The sequence below is a fragment of the Trichomycterus rosablanca genome, chromosome 3 (genome assembly GCF_030014385.1).
Source record: "Trichomycterus rosablanca isolate fTriRos1 chromosome 3, fTriRos1.hap1, whole genome shotgun sequence".
In the NCBI taxonomy this organism is placed as follows: Eukaryota; Metazoa; Chordata; class Actinopteri; order Siluriformes; family Trichomycteridae; genus Trichomycterus; species Trichomycterus rosablanca.
This window is the reverse complement of record NC_085990.1, coordinates 50240140-50254513: the sequence shown is the minus strand read 5'-3', so window position 1 is coordinate 50254513 and position 14374 is coordinate 50240140. Positions and strand designations below refer to the sequence as shown.

Sequence of the window (14374 nt, the reverse complement as noted above, 5' to 3'; positions counted from 1 at the left end):
AAGTCAAAATGTTCGTTAGTTAAACCTATTTTTCCCATAAGAAATAATGTAAATAGAATTAATCCGTGCCAGACCTCCCAAACCCCCCCTTACCTAACCTTTCTAATGTCTTAAATGCTCTTTTTTGTTATAAATACAAGTATATTTTCCCTTAAATCTTAAATTATAGAATAGACATTACTGTAATAAACAATAATATACAACAATACACAGAAGTACTGTACATAAACACATCACATTTCAGTACAGTACGTGTGCTGTACCATACACCATAATACATTTCCTTCTTTTTATATGAAATGTATCTACCAGAAACAACAATAACTCTCATATTTCTCTATTATTTCCTTCTTTATTTCAATAGTGTTGTATTTTGTAGGTGTAATTTGACGAAAGAATAACTTGCTTCTTCTCTCTCACTCACTGTCCCCTCTGTCTGATACACAGTGACCGCTACTGGCAGGAGTAATTATACAACAACAAAAAACAACGCTTTCTCTGCACCTTATCTGGGGACATTTTAATATAGAATTTTATAAAATATAAAGAAAACACCGTCCACTGTCCGAATGTTCGCTCACTGTATATATATAGAGAGAAAGAGAGATGGGTGGAGTCAACTTGTTCGTGACATCATGTGTTTTGCGAATTTCTGTTCGTAATCCGAAATTTGTTTGTACATTAAGTTGAAAAAGATTGCTCGTAATGTTCGTATGGTAAACCGTTCGTAACTCAAGGGTCTACTGTATATTCATTAATTTCTGTAAACATTTGTGCTTATTTTGGCTATTTTGGTCAGTGTTGTGGTGGGTTAGAGCAGTGGTCCCGAACCACTGGGCCGCGGACCAGTACCAGTCCGTGGGTCATTTATTACCAGGCCACACAGAATGAACGAATAATTAGAGATCGTTAGAAAAGCAGTTTTTACTGCTTCTATTTCGGGTGTAATTGTCTTATTGTCAATTGCAGCGAAAAAAGCTCATTTTACACCCCTTGTGAGCAATATTATTAAATCCTCCCTTCCCCGACAGTCCGTGAAATTATATCTTATATGAAACTGGTCCGTGATGCAAAAAAGGTTGGGAAACGCTGGATAAGAGCGTCTGCTAAATATTGGAAATGTAAATGAAGGAAACCCACATTGACTAACACAAGAAAAAGCCAAACTTTAAATGGATAGTAGGGCGGCATGGTGGCCAGGTGGGTAGCACTGTCGCCTCACAGAAAGAAGGTCTTGGGCTTGATCCCCAGGCGGGGCGGTCTGGGTCCTTTCTGTGCGGAGTTTGCATGTTCTCCCCGTGTCTGTGTGGGTTTCCTCCCACAGTAAAAAATCATGCAGTCAGGTTAATTGGAGACACTGAATTGCCCCATAGGTGTGTGTGTGTGTGTGTGTCTGCCCTGTGATGGACTGGTGCTCCGTCCGGGGTGTTATAAGCGGTTAAGAAAGTGAGTGTGTGTAACACACTGGGTCACACATTTAAGACGCTGTGATGTCACAATTTTATGTATATTTTTTAATCCAGCACAGCTTAGATAGAATTTACAAGGCAGCATGTGAACTGCAATATACAGTAATTAGCAAAAATAATGACAAAGAAGTAAACATGGTTTGACTAAAATCACTGGATCAGGTGGAATAATGCAATGAAATAAAAATATATAGTGCTTAGTTCATTCATTAGTTTGTTCTGAGAATCATTTCCTTATCAAGTCTTCTGGTCTGTCATAAATTGCGTTTAGGAACAGAGGTCTGATACACACACTTCCCATCTAACTGTTGGTAACTTATCGTCATTTTGCTTTCCGTCACCTCAAAATATGCAAAACCACCTAAAGTGTGATTAACAGCGCTGGAAAACAGCTGCCAGGAGGAAGGGAAGCTCCTGCTGTGGGACGTGGAGCTCTCCAGAAAATTCCCAGCGCCGCTCACAACGAACGAACTTCCATCCTCCTCCATGATGAACTGATTAGAGATGAAAACAAACACAATCATGAATCATAAAACAGTGCAGAGTGCCAAGTAAACCTCGTACTACAGTACATATATTGGGTCTGTGTGTGGCTAGAGCGAAAGACTGTCCCATGTTTTAATGAGATTTAAAAGTAATGCCCATGTCCAAATACAGTTCAGTGATATATACACCGACCAGGCATAACAATATGACCACTGACATATAAAGTGAATAACACTGATTATCTCTTCATCACGGCACCTGTTAGTGGGTGGGATATATTACACAGCAGGTGAACATTTTCTCCTCAGAGTTGATGTTAGAAGCAGGAAAAATGAACAAGCGTGAGGATTTCAGCGAGTTTGACGAGGGCCAAATTGTGACAGCTAGACGACTGGGTCAGAGCATCTCCAAAGCTGCAGCTCTTGTGGGGTGTTCCCGGTCTGCAGTGGTCAGTAAATATCAAAAGTGTCTAAGGAAGGAACAGTGGTAAACCGGCGACATGGTCATGGGCGGCCAAGGTTCACTGATGCACGTGGGGAGCGAAGGCTGGACCGTGTGGTCCGATCCAACAGACGAGCTACTGTAGCTCAAATTGCTGAAGAAGTTCATGCTGGTTCTGATAGAAAGGTGTCAGAATACACAGAGCATCACAGTTTGTTGTGTATGGGGCAGCAAAAGAGGGACCAACACAATATTAGGAAGGTGGTCATAATGTTATGCCATATTTCACTTCAGTTATATTCAGGCTCAAAATAATTCGATTCATTGTACAGCGGTAACTCAGCGTCCCCTAAACTCAAAATCTTTGAAACTCAACACCCTTCTGAAAGAAATTTGTACCCTTAAACTTGATGTGTGTGCAACTGGCTGGAGCGGTGCAGTAAAACGTCATCAAAGTGTGAATATGAGACGAATCTGCATTTGTGTGGAATAACCATCAGATCCAGTCTGAAAGCTCCACATGTATCTGTGTTTATCTGGATTTTCCTCCGTTTCACTTTAAAATTTTTGAGAATCAGAGTCTAAAACACATCATTAAAAAAAAGCTTAATGTGACTTAGTGTAGTAAAAGAACAACACAGAAGCACTAAACTCCTCTGAATTATTACTGATCATAAATTCTCTCCACTAATGAAATTCCTCACTCGTTGTTTTAGTACAATGTCACGTTAAGTTTTGTGCACCACGTCACACTCCACAAGGAAATAACAACACAGCAGCACAAAAGCGATTTTGTCACTTCTTATGTGAATGCGCCGGTAATGAACGGAATACGGTATTCCATCTCCACGATTAGGAAGCACAAGGAAACAATAAAGAATTAAAGTGTATGTTTCGAAACCAACCCCGTTATTCTACATTAGCCTAAAATCTATGCAGTTCCACAGGACCATGGAACACATTAACAGGTTTCTCATACATCCTTATGGGAAACATACCTCGAAACGTCTTCAAAACTAGACGCCACTCCCAGAACCAACTGACGTCGATTTTTAGGGTACCACTGTACTTGACTTAATTTAAAAGATGCTGACCTGTAAATTGTGGTCATGACCGCTCAGATACAGAGTTACGTTGTACTTCTTCAGAAGTGGTCTCAGCCTCTTCACCAGACAGCGCGTAGGACCGTGGTGACCGATGGACCACACAGGATAATGACCGGCCACCACAACATACTCAGACCTAACAGGAATTCAGATCAGTGGACATGTCAGAACTCAGTGGACAGGAGGGGAAAAGTCCAGTGACTCATGAAGTATCGGTGTTATTTATTCATTCACCCTAGTAACAGCTCAATTTTGGTGAGGATTGCCTGTCTACGAAACACTGGGTGTATCTATCGCAACGCGTGACCACACCTCAGTCACACCTAGAAAGAATTAAGAGTAGCAAATCCATGTACTGGCATGCTTTGGAAGGCGGGGGAAACAGAAGTACCCAGAGAAATCTAACACAGTAACAGTAACAAGGGAACAAATACTATGTCGTTATTATAGTTCATAGAAAATCAAGTCTTAAAACTATAAATACATGTAAGAATAACTGCACATCTGATTTGATGGGGCGGCATGGGTTGGGAGATGTGTTGGCTTGCTTTCTGTCACTGACTGTCTTCCTACATTTATACACCGATCAGCCATAACATTAAAACCACCTCCTTGTTTCTACACTCACTTGTCAGCTCCACTTACCATATAGAAGCACTTTGTAGTTCTACAATTACTGACTGTAGTCCATCTGTTTCTCTGCATTCTATGTTAGCCTGCTTTCATACTGTTCTTCAATGGTCAGGACCCCCACAGGACCACCACAGAGCAGGTATTATTTGGGTGGTGGATCATTCTCAGCACTGCAGTGACACTGACATGGTGATGATGTGTTAGTGTGTGTTGTGCTGGTATGAGTGGATCAGACACAGCAGCACTGCTGGAGTTTTTAAACACCTCACTGTCACTGCTGGACTAAAAATAGTCCACCAACCAAAAATATCCAGCCAACAGCGCCCCGTGGGCAGCGTCCTGTGACCACTGATGAATGTCTAGAAGATGACCGACTCAAACAGCAGCAATAGATGAGCGATCGTCTCTGACTTTACATCTACAAGGTGGACCGACTACGTAGGAGTGTCTAATAGAGTGGACAGTGAGTGGACACGGTATTTAAAAACTCCAGCAGCGCTGCTGTGTCTGATCCACTCATACCAGCACAACACACACTAACACACCACCACCATGTCAGTGTCACTGCAGTGCTGAGAATGATCCACCACCTAAATAATACCTGCTCTGTGGGGGTCCTGACCATTGAAGAACAGTGTGAAAGGAGGCTAACAAAGTATGTAGAGAAACAGATGGACTACAGTCAGTAATTGTAGAACTACAAAGTGCTTCTATATGGTAAGTTGAGCTAATTGTAGAAACAAGGAGGTGGTTTTAATGTTATGGCTGATCAGTGTAAGTGTTTCCTCAAAACCTAAAACATGTAGATGGTGGATTGGTTACTCTAAATTGCTCCTAGGTGTACGGAGTAAGTGCATGGGTAAATATGTGGTGCCCTAAATGGGTTTTAGACTGGGTACATTCCCACCATGGTCTGATCAAGATAAAGAAATTAATGAATAAAAGAAAATAACTAATTTTTCATTCATTTATTCATTGTCTGTTTTACCACCGTTTTGTTCTGGTCAGGGTCACGGTGGGTCTGATTCATTGGGCAAAAGGAAGAAAACACCCCAGACAGGTCGCCAGTTTTACCGTTGAGCCACCCGAACACCCCAAAAATTTTTATTTCTAACAGTTATTGTGTATTTAACTCTGTGTGGCTAGCATAAGTGTAACTTCTAGTCAAGTGTCAAATTTACTTCAGAAAAGTTCATGAAGCCTGATTTTGATATGACTGGATGTTGCGGTCATGTTGAGCAACATTAAGTAGTCGTAGTAAGGTGTGAGGGCTGGATTGTGGGATAAAATACAGAATGAGTCACTTGCTGATTGTCCTCAGGAATGAGTGGAAGTGGATGTAAGGAGGGGAGTGAGACAGGTCGACTCTTTGTTATAACACGCTCCCACATTCCTGCTAAGGTATTTAAACTACTGGCGACAGGAAAAAAGACAAAAACAGCCGACGTGGCGTGCTGTGTACTGTCTGTGGTTTACTCACTGATACTTGAACTGACTTGCTCTTGTTTGTACTTGGTTTTGTTTGTTCTTGTTGAACTTGATCTAGATTGTGTAAAGCTTACTTGGTGTTTTGTAGCTTCTTCTCGATCCACTGAAACTGCTGCTCTGATAGAACTGATTCCTCTGGACCTTGAGGCTGTAGTCCGTCATAAGTGTTCCCACACAGAATCACTGTGTCTATCATCAGGACCGTCATGGAGACGTTACTGTGAGGAACCTTAAATCGCAGCTCATAGTACAGCTCAGGGTAACGCCTACGGATTAACATCACAGTTACAGTAAAGCATGATAAATGTATTCCACAAGGATATAAATATATATACTGCTTAAAAAAAAAAGCAGTATATATATTGCAGTATATATACACACATCAGATCTATTAAACGATTGTGTAATTTGTTGAAAACCAAATGATGTAACAACGATTAATGGAAATCATCAACCCAAGGCAAGGCCCCCCAAACCCAACCCCCACCCACCGTGATTAATTCATGGATACAGTCTTGCAATGAGGCCTGGATTCAAAATCCCACCAAAAATCAAAGTAAAAAAATTAAATCACGCCAGACCTAGGATCTCGAATACATCGTATCAAGTCTCAGCTCTGCCTGATGTAACAACGATTGGCCTGTTGTTCAGATAGTGGTGGGATATTAAAGCCAGATAGGGACTCTCTCATAAGTAATGCAATTACGACCTCTGCTGGCTGATTGATGGCACCTGCACAGAGACGGGAAAAGAGTGCTGTCAGGGTGTGTCTCTCCGTACACAGTGCTGATCCGCATTGCACTCGCCAAAGTGTAGGTGACAAAATGCATACGGCTGCTGCCCACGTGTCGGAGGGGGCGTGGGTTAGCTTTGTTCTCCTCAATCAGAGCGAGGATTGGCATTGGTGGAGAGGAAGCATGACGCAATCGGGCAATTGGACACGCTAAAGTCAGGAGAAAAAGGGGAGAGAATGCATAAACTATATATATATACGTACTTATTCAATTATGTAAAAGGACACTGGCAGCAGTTTTACATCAGGTGTTTCAGCAACTTCCATTTTAGTAAACAAATTATTATCCCACTTAACACACTTTAAAATTTTGTGGAAATCCACAATAGTGGAGGCTGTTATACCTGCAGAGAGGAGGGTGCATATTAATGCACATGGTTTTGAAATAAGGTGTTCAGGTTACCAGATACTTTTGGCCATACAGTGTACAAACACACAAAAATGTATTTTTACACACATAACGATTCAGGAGAGTGGTAGCCTAGTGGGTAGAGCTTTGGGCTATCAACTGAAAGGTTGAGAGTTTGAATCCCAGCTCTGCCATGCAGCCACTGTGGGGCCCCTGAGCGAGGCCCTTAACCCTCTTTGTTTCAGGGGTGCTATACGATGGCTGACCCTGCGCTCTGACCCCAGCTTCCAAACAAGCTGGGATATGTGAAGAAAGAATTTAGTTGTACTGTACACCTGTATATGTATATATGACAAATAAAGGCATTCATTCATTCATTCATCAAAACAGGCTGTGAGGATAATATTGGTTAATATAATAATAATAATAATATATTAAATATTAAATTGTATGCAATTTTTTCCCCAATCTAAATAACGTTTCAAGTTGGATTAGAATCTTTTGTAATGCTTAACCATGAACATTTGATGGCCTCCCCTGCTTGCCTGGCTACCTTTTCCAGGGACTTTTTTTTAATTATTTGTGACTGGCAACAAAGAGCACTATAATTCGTTTAATTAACCCTTTTTAGATCTATATTCACTATATATACAACCCCTGGCAAATATTATGGAATCACCACTCTTGGAAGATGTTCTGTCAATTGTTTAATTTTGTAGAAAAAAAATAAATCACAGACATGCCACAAAACTATCATTTTTCAAAATGTCAACCTTCTGGCATTAAGAAACAATAAAAAAAAGAAACAAATATAATAGTTGTGGTCAGTCACAATTGCTTTTTTTAGATCAAGTAGAGGAAAAAAATATGGAATCCCTCAAATCTGAGGAAAAAATTATGGAATCACTCTGTAATTTGCAGTTTAAAAACAAAACATCTGCAGCAGATTAGATTTGCTAATTATTCTTCAGTTTAAAAAGAGTGCTTACACCTCGGAGAGCTGTTGCACAAAGCAGATTGTCATGAATCATGGTTCCAACACAAGATATGTCAGTTGAAACAAATGAGAGGATTATAAAACTCCTTCAAGAAGATAAATCATTGTGGAATGTCGCAAAAGATGTTGGTTGTTCCCAGTAAGCTGTGTTTAAAATCTGGACCAAGTACAAACAAAATGGGAAGGTTGTAAAAGGGAAGCATACTGGTAGACCAAGTAAGACATCAAAGCATCAAGATAGAAAACTTAAAGCAATATGTCTTGAAAACAGAAAATGCACAACAAAACAAATGAGAAACAAGTGGCCGGAAAGTGGAGTCAATGTCTGTGACTGAACTGTAAGAAATCACCTAAAAGAAATGGGATTTACATACAGAAAAGCCAAACAAAAGCCACCATTAACACCTAAAAAGAAAAGAACAAGGTTAAAGTAGGCTAAAGAAAAGCAATCGTGGACTGTGGGTGACTGGATAAAAGTGATCTTCAGTGATGAATCGCGAATCTGCATTGGGCAAGGTGATGATGCTGGAACTTTTGTTTGGTGTCTGTCCAATGAAATTTATGAAGATAACTGCCTAAAGAAAACATGTTAATTTCCACAGTTGTTGATGATATGGGCCTGCATGTCGGGTAAAGGCACAGGGGAGATGGTCTTCAATAAATGCCAAAGTCCACATTGAAATTTTGGACGCTTTTCTTATTCCATCAGTTGAAAGGATGTTTGGTGATGATGACTTCATTTTTCAAGATGATAATGCATCTTGCCATAGGGCAAAGGACGTGAAAACTTTCCTTCAAGAAAACATGTAATGTCAATGGTGGAAATTGAAGAAAATGGTCAATGACAAGATTCCAACCTGCAAAGCTGATCTGGCAACAGCAAGAGACAGTTGAAGGCAGATTGATGAAGAATACTGTTTGTCATTAGTTAACTCCATGCCTCATAGAGTTTAAACCATTATAAAAGCCAGAGGTGGTGCAACAAAGTAATAATGGTGCAGTGTTTTCTAATGATTCCATAATTTTTTCCTCAGATTTGAGTGATTCCATATTTTTTTCCTCTACTTGATCTAAAAAAAAGCAATTGTGACTGACCACAACTATTATATTTGTTTCTTTTTTTTATTGTTTCTTAATGCCAGAAGGTTGACATTTTGAAAAATGATAGTTTTGTGGCATGTCTGTGATTTCTTTTTTTTCTACAAAATTAAACAATTGAAAGAACATCTTCCAAGAGTGGTGATTCCATAATTTTTGCCAGGGGTTGTATATTGATCCCAAACTCACCATCTTTCTGATCTGCTTGAGTAGGCAATCTGAGCAGACACATTCCTCAAGTGATCATGATTTCCTGCCACCAAATACCACGGTACCTCAAGCACAGCTGGGTGAGAGAAGACTTGCTCAAATGTAGCCTGAAACCAAACAAAAGAGAGAAATGTGTAATAAAATGTTATATTTACAGGTATCACTTCTTTTTTCTGAACAATACAGTGTATTTGTTTGATTGCTCCTAGTGACAAGTATCAATATTTCCACTAGAGGGCAGAATGATCAAACTATAAGTGGCAGTAACACGTGACACGTGTGCTTACTGCCATTACCTACCATGTGAACCTTCTACTGCAGAGCTAACCAGGTATACTGCAGTGGCGGCTGCTGGTCTTTCAAAGAGGGGAAGCTCACTGTCGGCTTACATCATAAAATTTGTCAATTTATTTATACATAAATTCTGCCCTCCGTTCCTTTTCAAGAAAATGGCCTGTGATCCTATCATACCAAGTAGACGTCTTTTCCAGCGACTTGACCAGTGTCCTTTCAATGGCCAGCAGAGCTAGGCTGCTTAGACGGCCTTGGCCCATTGTACTTACTTTTTGCACCAAATCAATCTTAAGTGTTGATCTGCCCTGCTGTTTAATTCTAACTTTCTCCAAAATCGTGGCATTTATCCAATGACCGGTGAGTTTCGAAGCAATGAAAAAAAACGTTCCATGCAGCCCCATTGAAGTGAATAGACGCTCAGCTTCTACGGGTAAATGCATTGACGCTACGGGAAAGTATGAGAAGTTCGAGTCGGTCGATTTGTGATAAGTAGCTGATTCTGAACGAACTCGTCTTCGAGATGAACGTGTTCTAACGCATTTGTAGTCAATTAAATGTTAACACAACTGTACATATTTGACCATTTAATTTTTGACATTTTAGGGGAAGCTGAGCTTCCCTTGCAGTCTTAGAGAAATCGCCACTGATATACTCATACTAGTCATGTAAGTCCCGGTATACTCGTACTAGTCATGTAAGTCCAGGTATACTCATACTAGTCATGTAAGTCCAGGTATACTCATACTAGTCATGTAAGTCCCGGTATACTCGTACTAGTCATGTAAGTCCAGGTATACTCATACTAGTCATGTAAGTCCAGGTATACTCATACTAGTCATATGAGTCCAGGTATACTCGTACTAGTCATGTAAGTCCAGGTATACTCGTACTAGTCATGTAAGTCCAGGTATACTCGTACTAGTCATGTAAGTCCAGGTATACTCGTACTAGTCATGTAAGTCCAGGTATACTCGTACTAGTCATGTAAGTCCAGGTATACTCGTACTAGTCATGTAAGTCCAGGTATACTCATACTAGTCATATGAGTCCAGGTATACTCGTACTAGTCATGTAAGTCCAGGTATACTCGTACTAGTCATGTAAGTCCAGGTATACTCGTACTAGTCATGTAAGTCCAGGTATACTCGTACTAGTCATGTAAGTCCAGGTATACTCATACTAGTCATGTAAGTCCAGGTATACTCATACTAGTCATGTAAGTCCAGGTATACTCATACTAGTCATGTAAGTCCAGGTATACTTATACTAGTCATATGAGTCCAGGTATACTCATACTAGTCATGTAGGTCCAGGTATACTTATACTAGTCATATGAGTCCAGGTATACTCATACTAGTCATGTAAGTCCAGGTATACTTATACTAGTCATGTAAGTCCAGGTATACTCATACTAGTCATGTAAGTCCAGGTATACTTATACTAGTCATATGAGTCCAGGTATGTAAGTCCAGGTATACTCGTACTAGTCATATGAGTCCAGGTATACTCGTACTAGTCATATGAGTCCAGGTATACTCGTACTAGTCATATAAGTCCAGGTATACTCGTACTAGTCATGTAAGTCCAGGTATACTCGTACTAGTCATATGAGTTCAGGTATACTCGTACTAGTCATGTAAGTCCAGGTATACTCGTACTAGTCATATGAGTTCAGGTATACTCATACTAGTCATGTAAGTCCAGGTATACTCGTACTAGTCATGTAAGTCCAGGTATACTCGTACTAGTCATATGAGTCCAGGTATACTCGTACTAGTCATATGAGTCCAGGTATACTTATACTAGTCATATAAGTCCAGGTATACTCGTACTAGTCATGTAAGTCCAGGTATACTCGTACTAGTCATATGAGTCCAGGTATACTCATACTAGTCATATGAGTCCAGGTATACTTATACTAGTCATATGAGTCCAGGTATACTTATACTAGTCATATGAGTCCAGGTATACTTATACTAGTCATATGAGTCCAGGTATACTCATACTAGTCATGGAAGTCTAGGTATACTCATACTAGTCATATGAGTCCAGGTATACTCGTACTAGTCATGTAAGTCCAGGTATACTCGTACTAGTCATATGAGTCCAGGTATACTCATACTAGTCATATGAGTCCAGGTATACTTATACTAGTCATATGAGTCCAGGTATACTCATACTAGTCATGGAAGTCTAGGTATACTCATACTAGTCATATGAGTCCAGGTATACTCATACTAGTCATGGAAGTCTAGGTATACTCATACTAGTCATATGAGTCCAGGTATACACATTTTACTACTTTCTACATAATTTCCTTTCCGAAAGCTTTATCACCACTTTATTTTGGTCAGGATTGTGGTGGGTCCACCTTCCCAGGAATCACTTGGCATAATGCGTTAAACACGCTCTACACAGGACGCCAATCCAAGAAATCCCAAGCCATATTCTTACATTATGTCTGTATGTAGCTGCCTGACCAGTCAATAGCACTGCCGTTGCTGTGGGATTCGAATCCCTGCAGTAGTGGGCTAGCATAATTTACCACTGTGCCTCTCGTGCACATCCACATAAACAAAGGTACTATATATGGACAAAAGTATGTACAATTGACCATAAGCTTTTTGGACATCCAGTTCCAAAACATGGACTTAATCATGCTGCTATAAGGCGGCACGGTGGCTCAGTGGGTAGCACTGTCGCCTCACAGCAAGAGGGTCCTGGGTTCGATTCCCAGATGGAGCGGTCCGGGTCCTTTCTGTGTGGAGTTTGCATGTTCTCCCTGTGTCTGCATGGGTTTCCTCCCACAGTCCAAAGACGTGCAAGTGAGGTGAATTGGAGATACAAAATTGTCCATGACTGTGTTTGATATTAAACTCGAACTGATGAATCTTGTGTAACCAGTAACTACCGTTCCTGTCATGAATGTAACCAAAGTGTAAAACATGACGTTAAAATCCTAATAATTTAGCAGACCCAACGCGACTTACAGTTTACAGTCCAAGCAATTGAGGGTTCAGGGCCTTGCTCAAGGGCCCAACAGTGGCAACCTGGCAGTGGTGGGGCTTGAACCAGCAACCTTCTGATTACTAGTCCAGTATCTTAATTGCTAGGCTACAACTGCCCCCACAGACACATACAAACTTCACACAGAAAGTTCCCTGGCCTCCTGACTGGGGAATCAAACCCAGATTCTTCTTGCTGTGAAGCGACAGTGATACCCACTGCGCCCCGTGCCACCCTAACATTTATTTACATTAAAGTGACTGCTAAAGGTAGCTGCGTTTCAGATTTATTTATACAATTATTCATAAAATCCTTTTTAGTAACGGCTTAATCCTGGTCTGTGTTGTGGTGGGTCCAGATCTATCCAAAATTATAGAGCGTGTGGCAAAAATACACGCAGGACAGCACACCAATCCATCACAGGGCGCTACACACGTACTTATTCACAATGTCACACCTAGGGACAATACAGAGAAGTCAGTCCACCTCCTGGTATTTTTGAAGAGGTGAAAGAAAAACAAAGTAGCTGGTGGAACCCCACACCAACACTAGGAGAACATGCAAAACTCCTTACAGTCAGGGACTGGAGACAGGGATAGAGCTGAGGTCCCAGGGACTCCCACACCACTTGCTGCACCAACATGCCACCATATTTATTTATAAATTTATTTATAAACAGTAGACGCAGATACTGCACGCTCACACGTTGGCATAATTTCTGTAATGATGAAGTACAGTGACAGACCTTGAAGCGGATATCATCGATGTCCTTGACTCCGTGGAAGTAGAAGTGATCTCCCAGACTGAGAACAAAGTCCAATCCTACATTTTCAGCCAGTCTGCCCAGTTCCTCAGCTATCGACTGCTCATGAGGTGTATAGTAGGGAGGAATGGGGAGACCACCCCAATCTCCAATGCCAACAAATCGCAAGGAGCCTGAAAAGAAACAACAGGTGCATAAACCTGTAAGATTCTTCCAACATGTAATTCAATTAAACAAAATGACAAAATAATTAGCAATTAAAGCATCTTAATAAAATAAGTAATATTAAAAGGTATGTACTTTGTTGCTGAGCTTGGCATGACTTGCAGAATGTCTGAAGGACGACCAGGAGCACTGGTGCTATCCAGTTCATGCTTGATTTTAGAAGGTTTTTGTCCAGTTAAATCAACATGGAAGCAACATTAATGAGTCACCAAGCCAGAGCCGAAGTGTAGTGATATGATTAACACTTTCTTTTTTTCTGAGAAGAGGAAGTAGTTTGTGGTTTAACAGAAGCTTCCTGAATTGTTCTACGGGGAAAAAACACAGAAGTGCTTTGTCATGTAGTTCACGTGTCAACCCAGCCGAAAACAGAACCATGTGATATAACCTAGCAATGATCAAATTACCAGCTAGCCTATGGTCATGGGGTATATGGAGGACGAGAAAATGAATACATAGTTTAATATATGAATAAATACATGAATAAATACGTGTTGTTAAGAAGGGCATTTTAAAATAAATGTTTTGAATTTATCTCTACATTTCCATTTATCAACATCTATTTGGTCGATTTCTATATTTCTGCATTTACTTATTTCTACATTTATTTATTTATGTATTTCTAAATCAAAAAAGAAAAAGACAGAGTGCTTACAAAAGAACTGAGTGTAGCTTCTTCAGTTGCTCCCTTATTAATCATTAGCAAAATAAAATATCAGCTCATTGCCGCACGAGCACCACACCACCAATAAGAATGAACTGACTGAAGCCTGATCAACCAGACTTTAACCCAGTATGAGCAGGGCAGGGTGGGGTCCTCATAAAGTGCCGCTATCTTCACTAGGACTGTAAAGTTTAAAAAGAGACTAACGTGGTGAGGAACAGTTTGTGAACCCGTTGGCATTATCTGAATTCCTGCACTAATTAATCAAAATTATGGTCTGAACTTTGAGTCGTAATAAGTAGGTTCTGGTGGCCAAAAACATGCACATAAAACCAAAAGCTGTTCAGAAGCTAGA

General features: G+C 40.4%; 1 protein-coding gene across 1 annotated transcript; it reads right to left on the bottom strand.

Annotated features, from left to right (window-relative positions):
• Window positions 1–1499: 1499 nt before the first annotated feature.
• On the bottom strand, window positions 1500–14101 carry acp5b (acid phosphatase 5b, tartrate resistant). Its single transcript, XM_062991426.1, has 7 exons — window positions 14011–14101; window positions 13434–13663; window positions 13116–13306; window positions 9050–9177; window positions 5698–5889; window positions 3491–3638; window positions 1500–1963 (listed from the first exon to the last, which is right to left on the bottom strand). The coding sequence occupies exons 2-7, from the start codon at window positions 13504–13506 to the stop codon at window positions 1724–1726; spliced, it is 972 nt and encodes a 323-aa protein (XP_062847496.1). The 5' UTR covers window positions 13507–13663; window positions 14011–14101; the 3' UTR covers window positions 1500–1723.
• Window positions 14102–14374: the final 273 nt, after the last annotated feature.